Source organism: Dermochelys coriacea, chromosome 27, assembly GCF_009764565.3.
Source record: "Dermochelys coriacea isolate rDerCor1 chromosome 27, rDerCor1.pri.v4, whole genome shotgun sequence".
NCBI lineage: Eukaryota > Metazoa > Chordata > Testudines > Dermochelyidae > Dermochelys > Dermochelys coriacea.
Genome location: NC_050094.1, coordinates 13,756,478 through 13,771,642, shown reverse-complemented (window position 1 = coordinate 13,771,642; position 15,165 = coordinate 13,756,478). Strand labels below are relative to the sequence as shown.

General features: G+C 37.5%; 1 protein-coding gene across 1 annotated transcript; it reads left to right on the top strand.

Moving 5' to 3' along the window:
* Nucleotides 1–6,736: 6,736 nt before the first annotated feature.
* LOC119848920 (keratin, type I cytoskeletal 12-like) lies at nucleotides 6,737–13,377 on the top strand. Its single transcript, XM_043503456.1, has 8 exons — nucleotides 6,737–7,335; nucleotides 7,947–8,029; nucleotides 8,302–8,458; nucleotides 10,023–10,184; nucleotides 10,285–10,410; nucleotides 10,814–11,031; nucleotides 11,874–11,965; nucleotides 13,064–13,377. The coding sequence occupies exons 1-8, from the start codon at nucleotides 6,784–6,786 to the stop codon at nucleotides 13,159–13,161; spliced, it is 1,488 nt and encodes a 495-aa protein (XP_043359391.1). The 5' UTR covers nucleotides 6,737–6,783; the 3' UTR covers nucleotides 13,162–13,377.
* The last annotated feature ends 1,788 nt before the right edge of the window (nucleotides 13,378–15,165 follow it).

Here is a 15,165-nt window from a genome sequence, read left to right as displayed (position 1 = left end):
CTCTGGGTCTTCACTAACCAAGGACTACCATCCGTGAGTGTGGTGCCATGGAGGGAAAGGGGAGTGGTGTGTTAAGGGACATTCATTTGTTGGACTTTCATGCTGCAAGATGAAAAACTGAGGCAAAGGACACTGCCCAACCTACTGTGGGGTGGGTGTTTGCCTATGGGCATGTGCTTTTGATTATGGTTGTAGTGTTTTCCCAAATTAATGTTCTGTCCTCTTTTCCCTTTTAATAAAAGTTTGATTTTGTTTTACACACACTCAGTGCTTGAGAGAGGGGAAGCATTGCCTCTTAGAGGCACTCACAGGTAGTGTTTCGTTTTCCCAGATTACTATGGGGGCGCTCAGGCCAGTTCTGTTTTCTGTTGTTCAGAGAAACCCCTAAACATTGAACCAAGCCCTTGCTATTACCAACTCAATCTGGCAGAAGGGTTACACATGAATTCTGCATTTTGTGCCTTATTACGAGAGTACACCAGCACCAAGTCCCCCTGCATCAAACAATTGCTCACAGGCATTGCGGTCATACCACAGTTTCCATGCAGATGGCTTTTAGTGAGGTTTTGCTAAACAATTTCCATCATAGTTTATAAATCTTTCCTAAATTTCTGTACATATTCAGCCAGTGGTTCCCCTTCTGCCTCAGTGCCATCGTTCCAGGAGTTCCTGATGAAGTCCAATGGCCCACCGCATGGGGTGTACTCTGTGGACCCTTGAGGTACATCCCTGTAAGTGAATAATTTCTCTTCTTCTTCTGCATGGCTGGTGTAGAGCAGTGACTATAATTTCACCTGAAGTTGATTGAGCCAAATGGCTACGACAGGAGCAGCAGAATTTATTCAGTAATGCCTCCTTCATATTTATAAATTGGGCAGTAGGTAGTGATATGTTCAATGGCCTGTTGTGAGGAACCACTCCGGGGAGTCCTTGATTTTCCATTTGTGCATTAGATGTCCACATCTACCATGGTTGGTTTGGATTTGGTTCCAAGTTGACCAAGATGACTGTGGAAGGTCAAACCCAAGAACCTTCTGCATGGGATCTGGCACAAGGTGCTTATTTTTTAAACCTTGTTTAGCCCAATCTGCTTTCCAAGCCTCCTTCTGATCGTAGCCTGATTGCATGAGGCTAAATGAATGTGCACAGAAAGGCTTCTGGACTTAAGACATTGCAGTGTGGGGGTACCGTCAAGGTCTTGGTGGATAGGAAGACATCTGTTTTCCTGGATTTGCTTAGCTTTGTGGAATGTCGCAGCCGTTTGGCTTATTGGCAGAGGAGCAATGTTAGACAGAACAGGTATCCATGGTGTTGGAGTTGACTTAAGGGTTACCGTGATGCAACGCATCACTGTATTCAGCTGGGTATCCACAAGTGGCATGTGGCTGCATCTGTTCCATACCAGTGCACAATATTCAGCTACTGAATATACAGGTGCTATTGCAGATGTTTGCAACAATTATGCCACCCCAGGTGGTACCAGCTAGTTTCTGGATTATGTTGGCTCTCATTTTTATCTTTGCAAATAAAAACGAGTGAATAACTTATAGGGTAACATTACATGCCTGTCATTTGACCTCTTGGTTGTGTACATTCTAAGCATAAATTTTAGAGTCCCATTGACCCTTTCAACTAAATCGTTTGTCTCACCACACGTTTTACGCCACACATCTACCATAATTCACCACATAACTGTGACATGAAATTTGACTCACAATCTGAGCTCTCCTCTGGAAAACCTAATCATCTGAACACAGTGAACAGAGCCCTACCCACTGTTTCAGCCTCTATATTACAATAGGCAACTGCCTTTGGGTATCTAGTGGCAAAGTACACTACTACTAATATACATCTCTTTCCTATTTGAGTTGGCCAGGTCATTGGCCCAACTACATCCATGAAAGAGCATAAGCATGAGAATGATTCTATAGCCTGGTGATTAGAATACTCATCCAGGATGTGAGACACCCACAAGCCAGTCCCCCTGCTTGAATGGCTTTTTAATTAATTATATTATCCACAGTGCCACAGCTTCCATAGGAGAGATTGAAGGATTTCCCCCATCGGAATATCCTATATACCGATGCATTTGGTCCACCAAATGCATCCGATGAAGTGAGCTGTAGCTCATGAAAGCTTATGCTCTAATAAATTTGTTAGTCTCTAAGGTGCCACAAGTACTCCTTTTCTTTTTGCGAATACAGACTAACACGGCTGCTACTCTGAAACCTATATACCAATGGTTACAGCACTCTCCTGAGAGATAGTAGATTACTGTTCAAATCCCTTTTCCCATCATGTCGAGAGGGGACTTGAACTGGGGGTCACTATCATCCTAGGTGAGAACCTGAATCACTGGGGTAAAAGTTTTTAAGAAATGTTTTACTAATACCTTTTTCCAGCAGTAAATGCATACTATCTTTCCACAGAGGACCGGTTTAGTAAGTAAGTACATATTGTCCTCTTGACAAAACAAACACAAAAATCTTCCTTTTGAAAAGTCACCTGCCCATTCTATTATGAACGGCATACACACAGCTGTCAAAGAAAATACTTTTTATCTTTCCCAACCATGAATGAGACACCATCAGACTGATTCTATTCTAAACAAAAATGCTTTTAATGGAACCTGTCTTTTCCTTTGTTCTCTGGGACCAAAACAGCTCATACCAAATTTCTGTCAAATGTATACCCAGGCTCCAGGGTGTGGATAAATTAAAAAGTGATAAACTTGAGATGACATATCTAACTATATAATTAAATCATTACAAAGAAAAGTAAGTTTTCTGTTTATTGAAATAACTTTAAAAGGAAAGTATGTTGACTTCAAGTGTTCCCATGTTTAAACCTGTAACAAGAACATGTATATGATCTTTAGATACAAGTCAGAAAAAAATATTGTACTAAGAGCTTTCAGTCCCAATAACTATTTTTAAAGATTTGCACACATCTACACCTAAAAATGAGATTTTATGGCCAAGAAATTTGTTTAAGGATTCTAACTTAATTATCGGTCCAATAAATGTAGAATATTGTCTGTCCTCTCCCTTTTTCCTTGAGGATTATTACAGATGCAATCACTTTGTCTGTCCCAATTATGTTGTATGTACCTCCAATTATTCAAATTAGTGTTTGTGTAAAGTATTCTGCTAGTTGCATATCACAATATAGTGCTGTAGGTGTAGCATAAGGTGTTTTCAGACTGTGCTTCCTGCCCTCCCACATCTACAAAACACACTGACTGGAGGGCACTCCAATCTATTTCATGTTCCACAGTTTAATAAGGAATAAATAGCATGATAATGAGTGCAATTATGAGAACCTAGATAGAAACTTGGCATTTTCTGAGTCTCATGAACATTGGTACAATTCATACCAAAGATGATATAGTTTTTGAAAATGGCAGAAAGAGAAAAAATATGTACTGACAGGGGATTCAGAGTAGCAGCGTGTATATGCAAAAAGAAAAGGAGAGTACTTTGTGGCACCTTAGAGACTAACAAATTTATTTGAGCATAAGCTTTCGTGAGCTGTAGCTTATGTACACTACTTATGTACACTACTAGCTGTAGCTCATGAAAGCTTATGCTCAAATAAATTTGTTAGTCTCTAAGGTGCCACAAGTACTCCTTTTCTTTTTTCTTGATAGAGGATTGTAAATCATCTTCTGAAATGCTACAGTTCTAGTACTTCACACAAAAAACTATGTTAAAAGCACATTAGGATTGCATGGTTAAACACCCAGACATCAAAAATTGCCAAAATTAAAAATGAATGTGCAATCTACTACTTTGTGCATTTACATTATGATACAATTTTACTTAAGGTTCTCTGTGAACCTTACGAGTTGTGTAGCAAGAAAAGAGGTATTTTTCAGATAACCCACTAGGCTTTGTGATTTCTGCAGACAATCTCATGTGGAACTGGAGCAGCTAAGAAAGAGACAGTGCTACTTAATAACTGCCCCCATGACAAATGGGCTGATAGTCATTATTAATGAGGTTTGAAAGTCCCCAAGGCCCCCAAACAGCAGTTCCTAGGGTGTCCCCTCCCCTTTTAAGTCCACTGTCATAAGTAGAGCTGGGAAAATAATGGATTTTAGTTCAGTGGCAATTAAAATAATATATTTAATAAAATAAACAATATTAAATAATTATTATTTTCAGGTCAAACAAAAAAGTAAATTTGCTGAAATTTTCAGTGAATTGTTTTGATTTTTTGAAAAACTTTAATGGAAACAATTAGGCAAAATCAACATTAATTCACAAAACGTTTTGGTGTCACTGAATCTGCATTTTTTGTCAAAAAGTTTCCATCTAAAATTTTCACCAAGCTCTAGTCATAACAGAAGATGACCATCAGCCACCCCAGAGATTAGCGCCCTGACTTTGGGATATTAACAAATTATATAAAAGAAACAAAGGTGATTTCAGTTTGACAATAGAAAGTCTTTGTGTATGTCCTCTGTAATACCTCTTATTGAACTTTCTGTATGATTTTTTTAATATATCCTTTTTTCTAATTTTAAATGCTGGTTGGAGAAGGCTGCAATTTTTTATTCCAGATTTAAAAATACATGCATGACAGAAATTTTCAAGAACTATATTCCTTTTAAAACATAAAATTGATATAGTAATGTATTATATATCCAATTACAGATACATTAACTCCTCACTTAACATTGTAGTTATGTTCCTGAAAAATGCGACTATGCAAAACGATGTTAAGCGAATCCAATTTCCCCATAAGAATTAATGTAGATGGGAGGGGGGAGTTAGGTTCCAGGGAATTTTTTTTTGCCAGACAAAAGACATTATATACATATACAGTATAAGTTTTAAACAATTTTAAACAAACAGTTTAATATTTTACACAGCAATGAATGATTGTAAAGCTTGGTTTAGGTGGTGGAGTAGGAGGGTGGATTATTTCCCAGGGAATGCCCTGCTGCTAAATGATGAACTAGCATTCGGCTGAGCCCTCAAGGGTTAATATGCTGCTGCTAATGTAGCCTCACACTCTACAAGGCAGCGTGGACTGAGGCAGGAGTGAGGAAACACAACAGATGCAGGGCAGTAGCTGCAAATACTTCCCTGCAAAAACTGAACATGATGATGAGCCCACGCTATCCAGCTGGAGTGCATCACTCCCTCCTCCTGACAGCACATGCACGGCTGCACAGGTGCTGACTTTCCAAAGTGCTGTGCGGTGTGTGCATGAGTGAGAAAGAGAGACATGCATTACTCCTTTAAGTACACACACCCCACTTCACGTACGTTGCCCTTTTAAGCAGATCAGCCAGTTCAGACAGGATCCAACAGCTTCCAGCAAGCTCCCTCCTTTCTGTCCCCAGCCCTGTCCCCCTCCTCTGCTTTGTGGCACCCCTCTCCCCACCTCCCCCAGCAAGCAGGAAGCTCCTGGGAGCAGCTCCAAGGCAGAGAGGGCAGGGCAAGGCAGGGCAGCACAGCAGTTGGGGGAGGGACAGCTGAACTGCTGCTGGGCAGCTGCTTTTAGGGGAGCTGATGGGGGCGGAGTTTGCCAGTCCCCCCACTTCTAATCCCCACAAGGAGGAGCTGCTCTTCCAGAGAATCCTGCAAGCAATGGACAAAGCAGGCAGCTGCCAAATGACCTTATAAGGGAGCATTGTGCAACTTTAAACGGGCTTGTTCCCTAATAGATCAGCAAGTAACAAGTTAAGCCAGACAATGTTAAGTGAGGAGCTACTACATATTAAAAAGGCTCAGGTATGCCAACTCAACCCCTCTCCCTCCCATCACTACGGAGTTTTACTACATACATTGTCTGTTTATTGTGAAGGAAACACGGTTTAAAGAAAAACAAAACAAAAAGGATATACCAGTCTATGCACAGTCTATTTATGAATTCCTTAGGAAAGACAGTATTAATGTAGGTGAACAATACAATTAGTGCTCCTAAAAAGTGACTCTTGGACCTAATAAAATATTTCCTTCTTTATTCATAAATACATAACTTTGGGATAGCAGTACAAGGGAGACTCAAATACAAATCCTGTTAGATACCCAAGAAAACATGTATGCTGTAGACCCCCTTCTCATTGGGACAAAGTACAAACACAGTACAGCCTTGAATAATTTTCAAACAACTTAGAGAAACAAGGAAAAACCTTTAAAGAGTCCAATATAAAATTATGGTATGATATGTCACAAATATTTCTCTTCCCCATCCATACTTATTATTGGTGTCTAAGTGCTGGTATTGCTTTCTGCTCAATCTTTACTGATCTATAGAAAATAATGTTTTTTTTTCTCTCTCTTTCGTGACAAGTGACAGAAAGAGAAATATAATGAGATTAAAGGATTTTTTCTACTGGTTCTCTCAGGTATATTCCTACAAGAACAGCCACAAATAATAAAGGAGATTAATATTAGAATGAGAAAAAAAATTATGTATGAGTGATTAAAATGAAAGATGACTTTTCTGTGCTCAGTTGCACATGATGAAACATTATAATGAAAGCTTAGCTCTACTCCACCCACATCTCCTATTAGTAGAACAAATATCTGGAGGGTGATATATTTTCACATGAATGGACAATATGGATTTCCACATATCATTTAGTCTGGTCAGGAGATGTTAGGCTGGGAAAAAAGAAAAAAGGATTGAAGTGCTTTGCTTGAGGAGGTGTGGACTGTCCAACTGAAACACCCATTCCTTTCTGTATATAAAGGCTAAAAGTGCTCTCTGAGCTACCCTGCTCTGTTTCATCTACTTGTTACACTAGATCAGGGCACCTTGAACACCATGGCTCTTTCTGTGCGTACAGGAGGAGGATCTCGGCAATTTTCGTCCCGGAGTGGTCTTAGTGGGGGAGCTATAAGAATATCTAGTTCCAGTGGTGGAGGAGGCTTTGGTGGGGGATCTGGTGGAGGCTTTGGTGTTGCTTCTCTGCTTGGCTCTAGTTCTGGCTTTGGTGGAGGTTTTGGTAGTAGCTTGGGGGGAGGTTTGGTTGGTAGCTTTGGTGGCAGCTCAGGTGGTGGCTTTGGAGGTAGTTTTGGTGGAGGTTTAGGAGGTGGCTTTGGTAGTGGCTCAGGCGCTGGTTTTGGAGGTGGCTTTGGTGCTGGCAGTGGTGGAGATGGTGGCCTTCTCTCTGGCACGGAAAAGGAAACCATGCAGAACCTGAATGACCGTCTGGCTGCATACTTAAACAAAGTACATTCTCTGGAGGAGAGTAATACTGACCTGGAGCATAAAATCCGTGAATGGTATGAGAAAAATGGTCCTGGTGCTGGTGGCCCTGGAGCTGGCCATGATTATAGTAAATATTACCCAATAATTGAAGACCTTAGGAATAAGGTAAAAAAAATCACCTGTTGCATCTTTTTACAATTTAAATTCACCTAATATTTTCCAAGGTGAAAATTACAATAATTCTTTTGAGAAACTAACAGCAAATTTTTTCTATGATACTATTATTTGTAATGATCATCTATCATATTGTGCGGATACTAAGAACATTTTTGTTGTAGTACAGATAAAGCAAATGTATTGAAATTGTGTAGCTAAATGCCTTTTGATGATGTGAACTAACCTGGCCTCATTTGAATTAAAGAGAAGGTAGAGATAAAATTAACTAATACTAACTCAGATTATTACTTTTCTTCTTGATAGTTAAAAAAAGTTTTCGTGTTAATACCCTTCATACTTTTTGCACCCCAAATTCAATTTCTACAATAAAGAAATTATCTGAAAAGCTACCTTAGAGCCCATGAGCCAGATAGTCACTGGTATAAATTGACTGGTGTTGCTTATTTACATTAGCCGAGAATCTGGTCCTAAATATTTTAGTTATATATTGTACAACAGTCTAATGAATGTCCCTTGCATTATTATATTACTAAATACATTGAACAATAAGTCTATCAGGTTATAGAATCACTCTCTGGGTATCCTGCTTGTCTTTCCAGATTATTAATGCCACTATTGATAATGCCAGGATCGTTTTGCAGATTGATAATGCCAGACTGGCTGCTGATGACTTCAGACTGAAGTAAGCAGAGAGTACTATCATGAAATGTGTTTTGAAACCCACTATAAATGTTTTATTTAAAAATTCCAAATCGGTTCAGCGATTCAGATATTTCTCTTAAACATGTAAATGAAACATTATTGTACAATTTAATAACAATCATAATACATTGGTTTTGAAGTGGTAGTAAAAGATGTAACCATTTAGTAAAAAACAGTTATGTTATTTTTATTTGTGTGGGTTACACTGATCCCATTTATGGTACAAAAACCTGATTTATGATTTTTTTAAAGATATGAGAATGAAGCAGCTCTTCGCCAGAGTGTGGAGGCTGATATCAATGGTCTGCGTAGAGTTCTGGATGAGCTGACTTTGACCAGAGCTGATCTAGAGATGCAGATAGAAAGCCTGAATGAGGAGCTGGCTTACCTCAAGAAGAACCATGAGGAGGTAAACAGATTTTTTGCTTCAGTATTGCAGTTTTCTCATAAAATTGATTAATAGTAGAACTCAAAACATACTAGAAAAAAGGAGATGAGATGTGCAATGTCAGTCTTTTCTCTGATTTTTTTATCCTGAGAAAGAGCTCTGTTGTTGAGGTTTTTTTTTTTCTTCAGTTCAATCAAAGAATTGGGGGATAGAGACACAGAAAGAGGCAAGACCAAGAGACGAACTGTGAGCGCTAATGGTTCTAGTATTACTAGTTTTCTCAGATTCACCTCCAGTAATATAATAAGCAATTTCCCCAAGAATATATGCTTTGTGTAAAGCCTCTCTTTGTAAATACAACAGATAGGCCAAGATGGGTGTGGCAAAGATACAGCTACTTTATTGAAAAAGGATTAAATAAGCTTAGATCTGCCATGTAAGAATAGAAAGAGCTTCAGATTGCACCTTTTGATTACTTTTCTGGGTTTAAAAAACCATCAGGTACAAAAGCCCTTTAAAATGCACCAGCATGTTACATTCTCTTTAGGTTTGGTTTTGCAAAGTTCAGTTATTTACCTTTAGCCTTTGGGTAGGCAGCAACATGTTTTCTTTTCAGTGCTCCTGAGTTTCTGGGTTCATTCTGGAAATGTACAGGACACTGAACTAATGACAGGTTTCAGAGTAGCAGCCGTGTTAGTCTGTATTCGCAAAAAGAAAAGGAGTACTTGTGGCATCTTAGAGACTAACAAATTTATTAGAGCATAAGCTTTCGTGAGCTACATCTGATGAAGTGAGCTGTAGCTCACGAAAGCTTATGCTCTAATAAATTTGTTAGTCTCTAAGGTGCCACAAGTATTCCTTTTCTTTTTGAGGACACTGAACTGTTAGCATATTTGCTTCCACTAGTATGCAACACATTTTTAACTCTTGCTATCACTTCATCGTAATAGCTCTTCTTAGTTTTTTGTCAGTCGATTCAGCGATGAATGAAATGAAACTGGTTTGCAAGATCTTTTCATATTCTTTTTCAAAGTATCATGAAAATCAGCCAGATGTATTATTTTGATACAACGGATGTTTACATGTATTTTCAACAGATGTGGCAAAACTGTATCAAATATAAAATAATGTATGAAAAAATATTTTTCCCACCAAGGATAAGTTCTCTCAAGTTGAAAGCTAATACCAAAATAAACCAGAGGAATCTGTGAAGCCAATTAAACTAGTACCCTATCTTTCCCTTCAGTGATTTTTTTTACTAATAGCCTAGCGCACTGTATGAGGAAGAGATGACTTTTCTGTAATTTAGAAATGTCCAAAAAGGTGTAAAAATTGAAATGGCAAGATTGTAGATATGAATTGCTGAGGTTGCTGTGATACAAAAGATACAAAAGTGAAAAGAAATTCATATTTAAAATGGGGTAAATTTTACAGTACAGGTAGTGGTAGATTAGATTAGACTAGGAAGGTTTAATATTGAATTAAAGGGATCTTGAATCATACACTTTTCTTTATACATAATTTAGAGCTGATCATTTTGTTCATTATTATACTGAAACACCTTTACTTCCTTTTATCCTTCTAGGAACTTCAAGGTTTCCAAGGTAATGCTACTGGCCAAGTCAGTGTTGAAATGGATGCTGCTCCAGGAATTGATCTGACCAAGCTTCTGAATGACATGAGAGGACAGTATGAAGTCATTGCTGAACAGAACCGTAAAGAGGCTGAAGCATGGTTCAATGAAAAAGTAAACATCTTAGAGATAACAAATTCAGCCAAACACAGTTAAATATAGGAAAAACATTTGTAGTAGCTGAATTACATTCTATTTTTCCTTGACATTTCAGAGCCTGGAACTGAAAAGGGAAATCTCCACCAACACTGAACAACTTCAATCAGGAAAAAGTGAAATCACAGATCTAAGACGCATTCTTCAGGGCTTGGAAATTGAACTACAGTCTCAACTTGCCATGGTATACTGAGAGACAGCTGCTACTCAGAGTAGCTTTTCCAATTTCAAATATACTGCTGTTTAACATTTAATTATCCCAGGGAACTCTATTCTTTTTAGTCCATAAACTCCAGTAATATATGGAATACCTGAATTGCAGGTAATGCATTATAAAACAAATACATTGTTATGACTGGGTACGGCAAAAAACAGGATTACATATTTAATAAGAAGCCAAAGTAGTTTCTACAAATTAATATTTCATTCTAAGAGGAAAATTTGTAAATGTTTCACTATACACAAAGAGAAAGAATACCACTTCTCTCCATCATTTTAGCCTACTTTTCTTCCTAATTATTACATTGTTTTCTTCTCCCCCTTCACAGACTACATTTAATCAATCAATAACATATCTTCTTATGCAGAAAAAATCCCTTGAAGACACATTGGCAGAAACAGAAGCAAGTTACTGTGCTCAACTCTCACAAATGCAGCTTCAGATTGGGAATCTGGAGTCCCAGCTTTTCCAGGTCAGGGCTGATATGGAGCGCCAGAATGCAGAATATCAGCAACTCCTGGACATCAAGACCCGGCTGGAAATGGAGATCGAGACCTACCGTCGCCTGCTAGATGGGGAATTTGGGTAAGTACAGTACTGAAATTGAAAACTCCCTTTTTACTCATTCCCATGGTGAATTCAATGTGAATTCCACAATCTTTCAACGTGAATTCCAAGGAAGTAGAAACGGTGCAGACTGGTGATCCACAAACCAATAGAAAGTAAGGCCTATGACACACACAGATTTCAACAATACATTCGTTGGTTGTAAAAGATCCTGTAATGATTAAAGTTATAGCTCTTTTTAAATATAGAAACCACTTAAGGAGAATCAGCACTTCTATCCTATATTTAAGTCACTCCTTGAATGTGACACTTTATGTCTGAACTGGAGTTAGTGTGTGCTAGCCTGAATTAGAGATACATGGAATTTCAGGGTTTAACTAAGATATGACAGAATTAAACCTGTAAAAGTAATGAGACTGTTTACACAAAATTTCATTCAAAAATTGTTATTTTATTTTGGGCCATTTCATGCCAGAAATTTTGTTTTTCCACGGAGTTCCCACAAATTTACCAGATCAATGACTTAAGAAAATGTTGAAGCAGATGTAGTCATATATGTTTTTGAGGTTAAATAAATTGTCCTTTTCAATGAATACGTTTGGTGGCCTGGTAAGAACTGACCTGGCAGGGTTGCAATCGTACTGACTGATCAAAGCAGGATAATATAATGATTTTTTTTAAAGTAAAGTTCTCACCCATGATGCTGATGATTTCAGTATTTTAAAAAAGAAGAAATCAGAGAGAATTTATTCCTGACTCATCCAGGATTAAAAAATCATCAACAACAAGAAACTTGCTGCTCTATACTCCTGATCCTGACAACTATTGTGTGACATTGTATATCTGTGATTTCTTTGCAGAAGTGAATTTGCTGGGGGACAAGGAGGTTCATTTGAAAGTTCATCCTTGACAGGTTCCAAATCACAAACACAGTCACTGGATTCTTCTAATGGTGAGTAGAGTCTCCTGGGATAACATTTATTTTTGCAAGTGTCCATAGATCCTGAGCACTGAACTTCAACTGATGATTAGATTTGTGTGTATATACTCCTAAGTACTGTGAACTGTAGATGTAAAATTGCTGTTAATGTTTGTATGGGGGAGGAAATACCCAGTTAAAATGATTTTATAAAACCATTGCTGTAACTAAATTAGTAAATGCCATTCTGTTCCTCTACACTGTAAAGTTCATCATGGCAAGAAACTTTAATCTTTAATTTTAAAATGATTAAGGACATAACTAGTATCTGTGTATATAATTCTGCTTTATAACTTTAATTGATAGAGTCTGATGTCAATGTAGATGTAGGAAGATTCAGCAAACACACACACACACACACACACAGACAAACACACACACACGTGAGGTCAGACCAATGTGAGAATCACAAACAGTTATATGTGGGACAGAAAAGATTGTTCTTAACTATTGCAGGCTGTTGTATCCTTGCTTTGTGATGACCACGTTTTTCATATAAGCTGTTAATACTTCAAAGCGGTGAATGGTGACATGACAAGACAAATCTGCCTCTATCTTGCTCTGGCATGGGCTATTGCTTCCTAGTTGCTAGGGTCAAGCCAACATGATTTCAAGTTTGACTTCACTATGTCCTTATATTGTTTGTACTGGCCACCATGAGAATGGGTGCCTTGCTTTAGCTGACTATAAAACATGGCTTTGGCTTGTCTCGAGTTGGCCATATGAACGAAATGCCTAGTCCAAAACAGCTGAACTGAGCATGCTTTGAATGACAGATATCCAATGATTAAGGAATTTGATATTGGGAATCCTGTCACACCATTTAACCCTGCAAACAGACCAAAGATAGAGCACATGTAACTGATCAAGTTTCTTAATGTGGCGACAATATGTTGTCCATGTCTCCCAAGCATAAGGAAGCATTGTAAGCACAGCTGCTCAAAAGACATTTAGCTTATTTTGACATCCCTGTCATTCCTTAGGCAGCATTCCAAATTCCATTCTGCATTTGGAGTGTTTTTTAAATAACCTTAATCCTACATAAACTAACTCTTTTTTATTAATGTTTAGATCCAACCAAAACCAGAAAGATCAAAACAATTGTTGAGGAGGTGGTGGATGGTAAAGTTGTCTCATCCCATGTAAAGGAAGTTGAAGAGAAGATGTAAGCAACAGCATGAAACTGCAGAGGATCCCGTCATTAGATTGTTTCTTTGACAAGCATCCCAATGAAGAGACATAACTTTGGATCTCTGTTCTTTTGTCTGAAGCGATGAGTCCATGTTGCCTTCTTTTTCTTTTGATTTTACTAGGATTCTTTTATACAAAATTAAAATACATTTCTGAATCTCTGAAGTTTGGTAATGCAATAAACATTGTTTCAAATTATACTTGTCTTTATTACTTTCAAAATGTATTCACCATTCAAATCCAGCTATTGTTATGTCATTAGTAAATATCTGAAAAAACAAAACAGATTTCTAGTGTACATGTTAAATTTTCAATTTATTATTATACAGTAGGCTTATCTGTAATTTCGATAAGTGAATAATAAATATAATAACTCTGCTATTCTAAACCCCATATACAGTTTTTGACTAATAAAAAGGGAATAAACAAGCTTTTAAAATATGAGTACTCTTTGAGAGGTGCAATCATAACTTTAGAACTGTAGTTACTGAACATATACTTTTTTTTTAATACATATACCTGCTTTATCATACAATTTGTGTGTGTATATTTGTAATTTTAATCCTCATTTAAGAAAGAGTGTTTGTACCTGAAACAATAACATTCAAGCGCTCTTTAAGTTTGTGATCAAAGCAGTATTTGATGGTGCACAATTTAAATCCCATACTCTAACAAATCGGAGTATCAAAATGCATTTATTATGAAATGTACGTACATTCTCTTGTTGCCTAATTTTTTCCAGTTGGAACCACCCAACATACTCTAGAGCACAAATGTTGTAGATGAGACTTTATTTTAAAATCTTAACCTAAACGTAATAAAGGAAGCCTCATACTAATGATTTTATTACTGGGGCACTAGGGACATTTAGGAAAATAAATTCCATCAATCAGTCACAATTATTTCAACATAATGCTTCCAAATGAAGAACAAGTATGACTTAGACTGTAAGTTTGCTGGAGTGGAACTGTTTTATTCTGTATTTTGTAAAGCATCATGAACATTTATTGTGGTGATATGAGTAATAATTTAATAATTATTTTATAATTATTATTATTATCACTCAGCTGCTCCAATACCCCAGAATACAGGGCACATTACACTAGGGGACTCCATAACAGCAGTCAGACTTCATGAACAACTGTAAACTTTACTGAATAGCCTGCATAGCACAACAGAAAACTGAGAAGCAGTGGCAAAAGTGCCTTCATTAATGAATACACCAGCAACTATAATAGAGCATTTACATATAGTATTCAGCCTAAAAGTATGATCCCGAATTAGCAATGAATGAAATGATAATGACTGAGATATTATCACAGGGAACATTCTCTAAAAGCAGTGATTTGTCATGGTTTGGTGTGTTAAAGAAGGGTGAGCATGACAAATAGCTTGCCCCAGTACTGGGGCGTGAGATGGGGACAGCCAGTGTATGAGACATGGCATTCCCCATTTGCCAGCAATGGAGTTTCATGTTGGCAGAACCCACTCCATCCCTGAAATCAGAAAATGAGTGACTCATGAAGGGCAAAATTAGCCAAACTTACTGCCACAATGGAGAAAGACATTTAAAATAAATATTCTTTCTGCAGAATCCAGAATGCCATGCTTGTACACTTAGTGAAAATGAAAAGAGTGTTTGAGAGTAGCTAGATAGACAGTCTTTCTATCAGTGTTTCAAAGTATAATATCATAACCAATTATCAGCCAGATTTTATCCTGGGGTGCCATCTATTGGGGGTTCACAAAACAAACTTTTCAAATATGTTTGACTTTTTAACCACAACACAACACTTAAGTAACTATTAGAAAGCATCTAACCTGAAACAAAGGTATGAGACAGATTGTGAGCCAGGGAACAGAATCTTACTTCTCAAATAGTCCCATTGATTTCAATGAGGCTATCTGAAAAGCATAGGTCTATCCAGATAAGGGTTCACAATCTGATCTTAAAATGAACAAAAATCTTAAAAACTTGCATG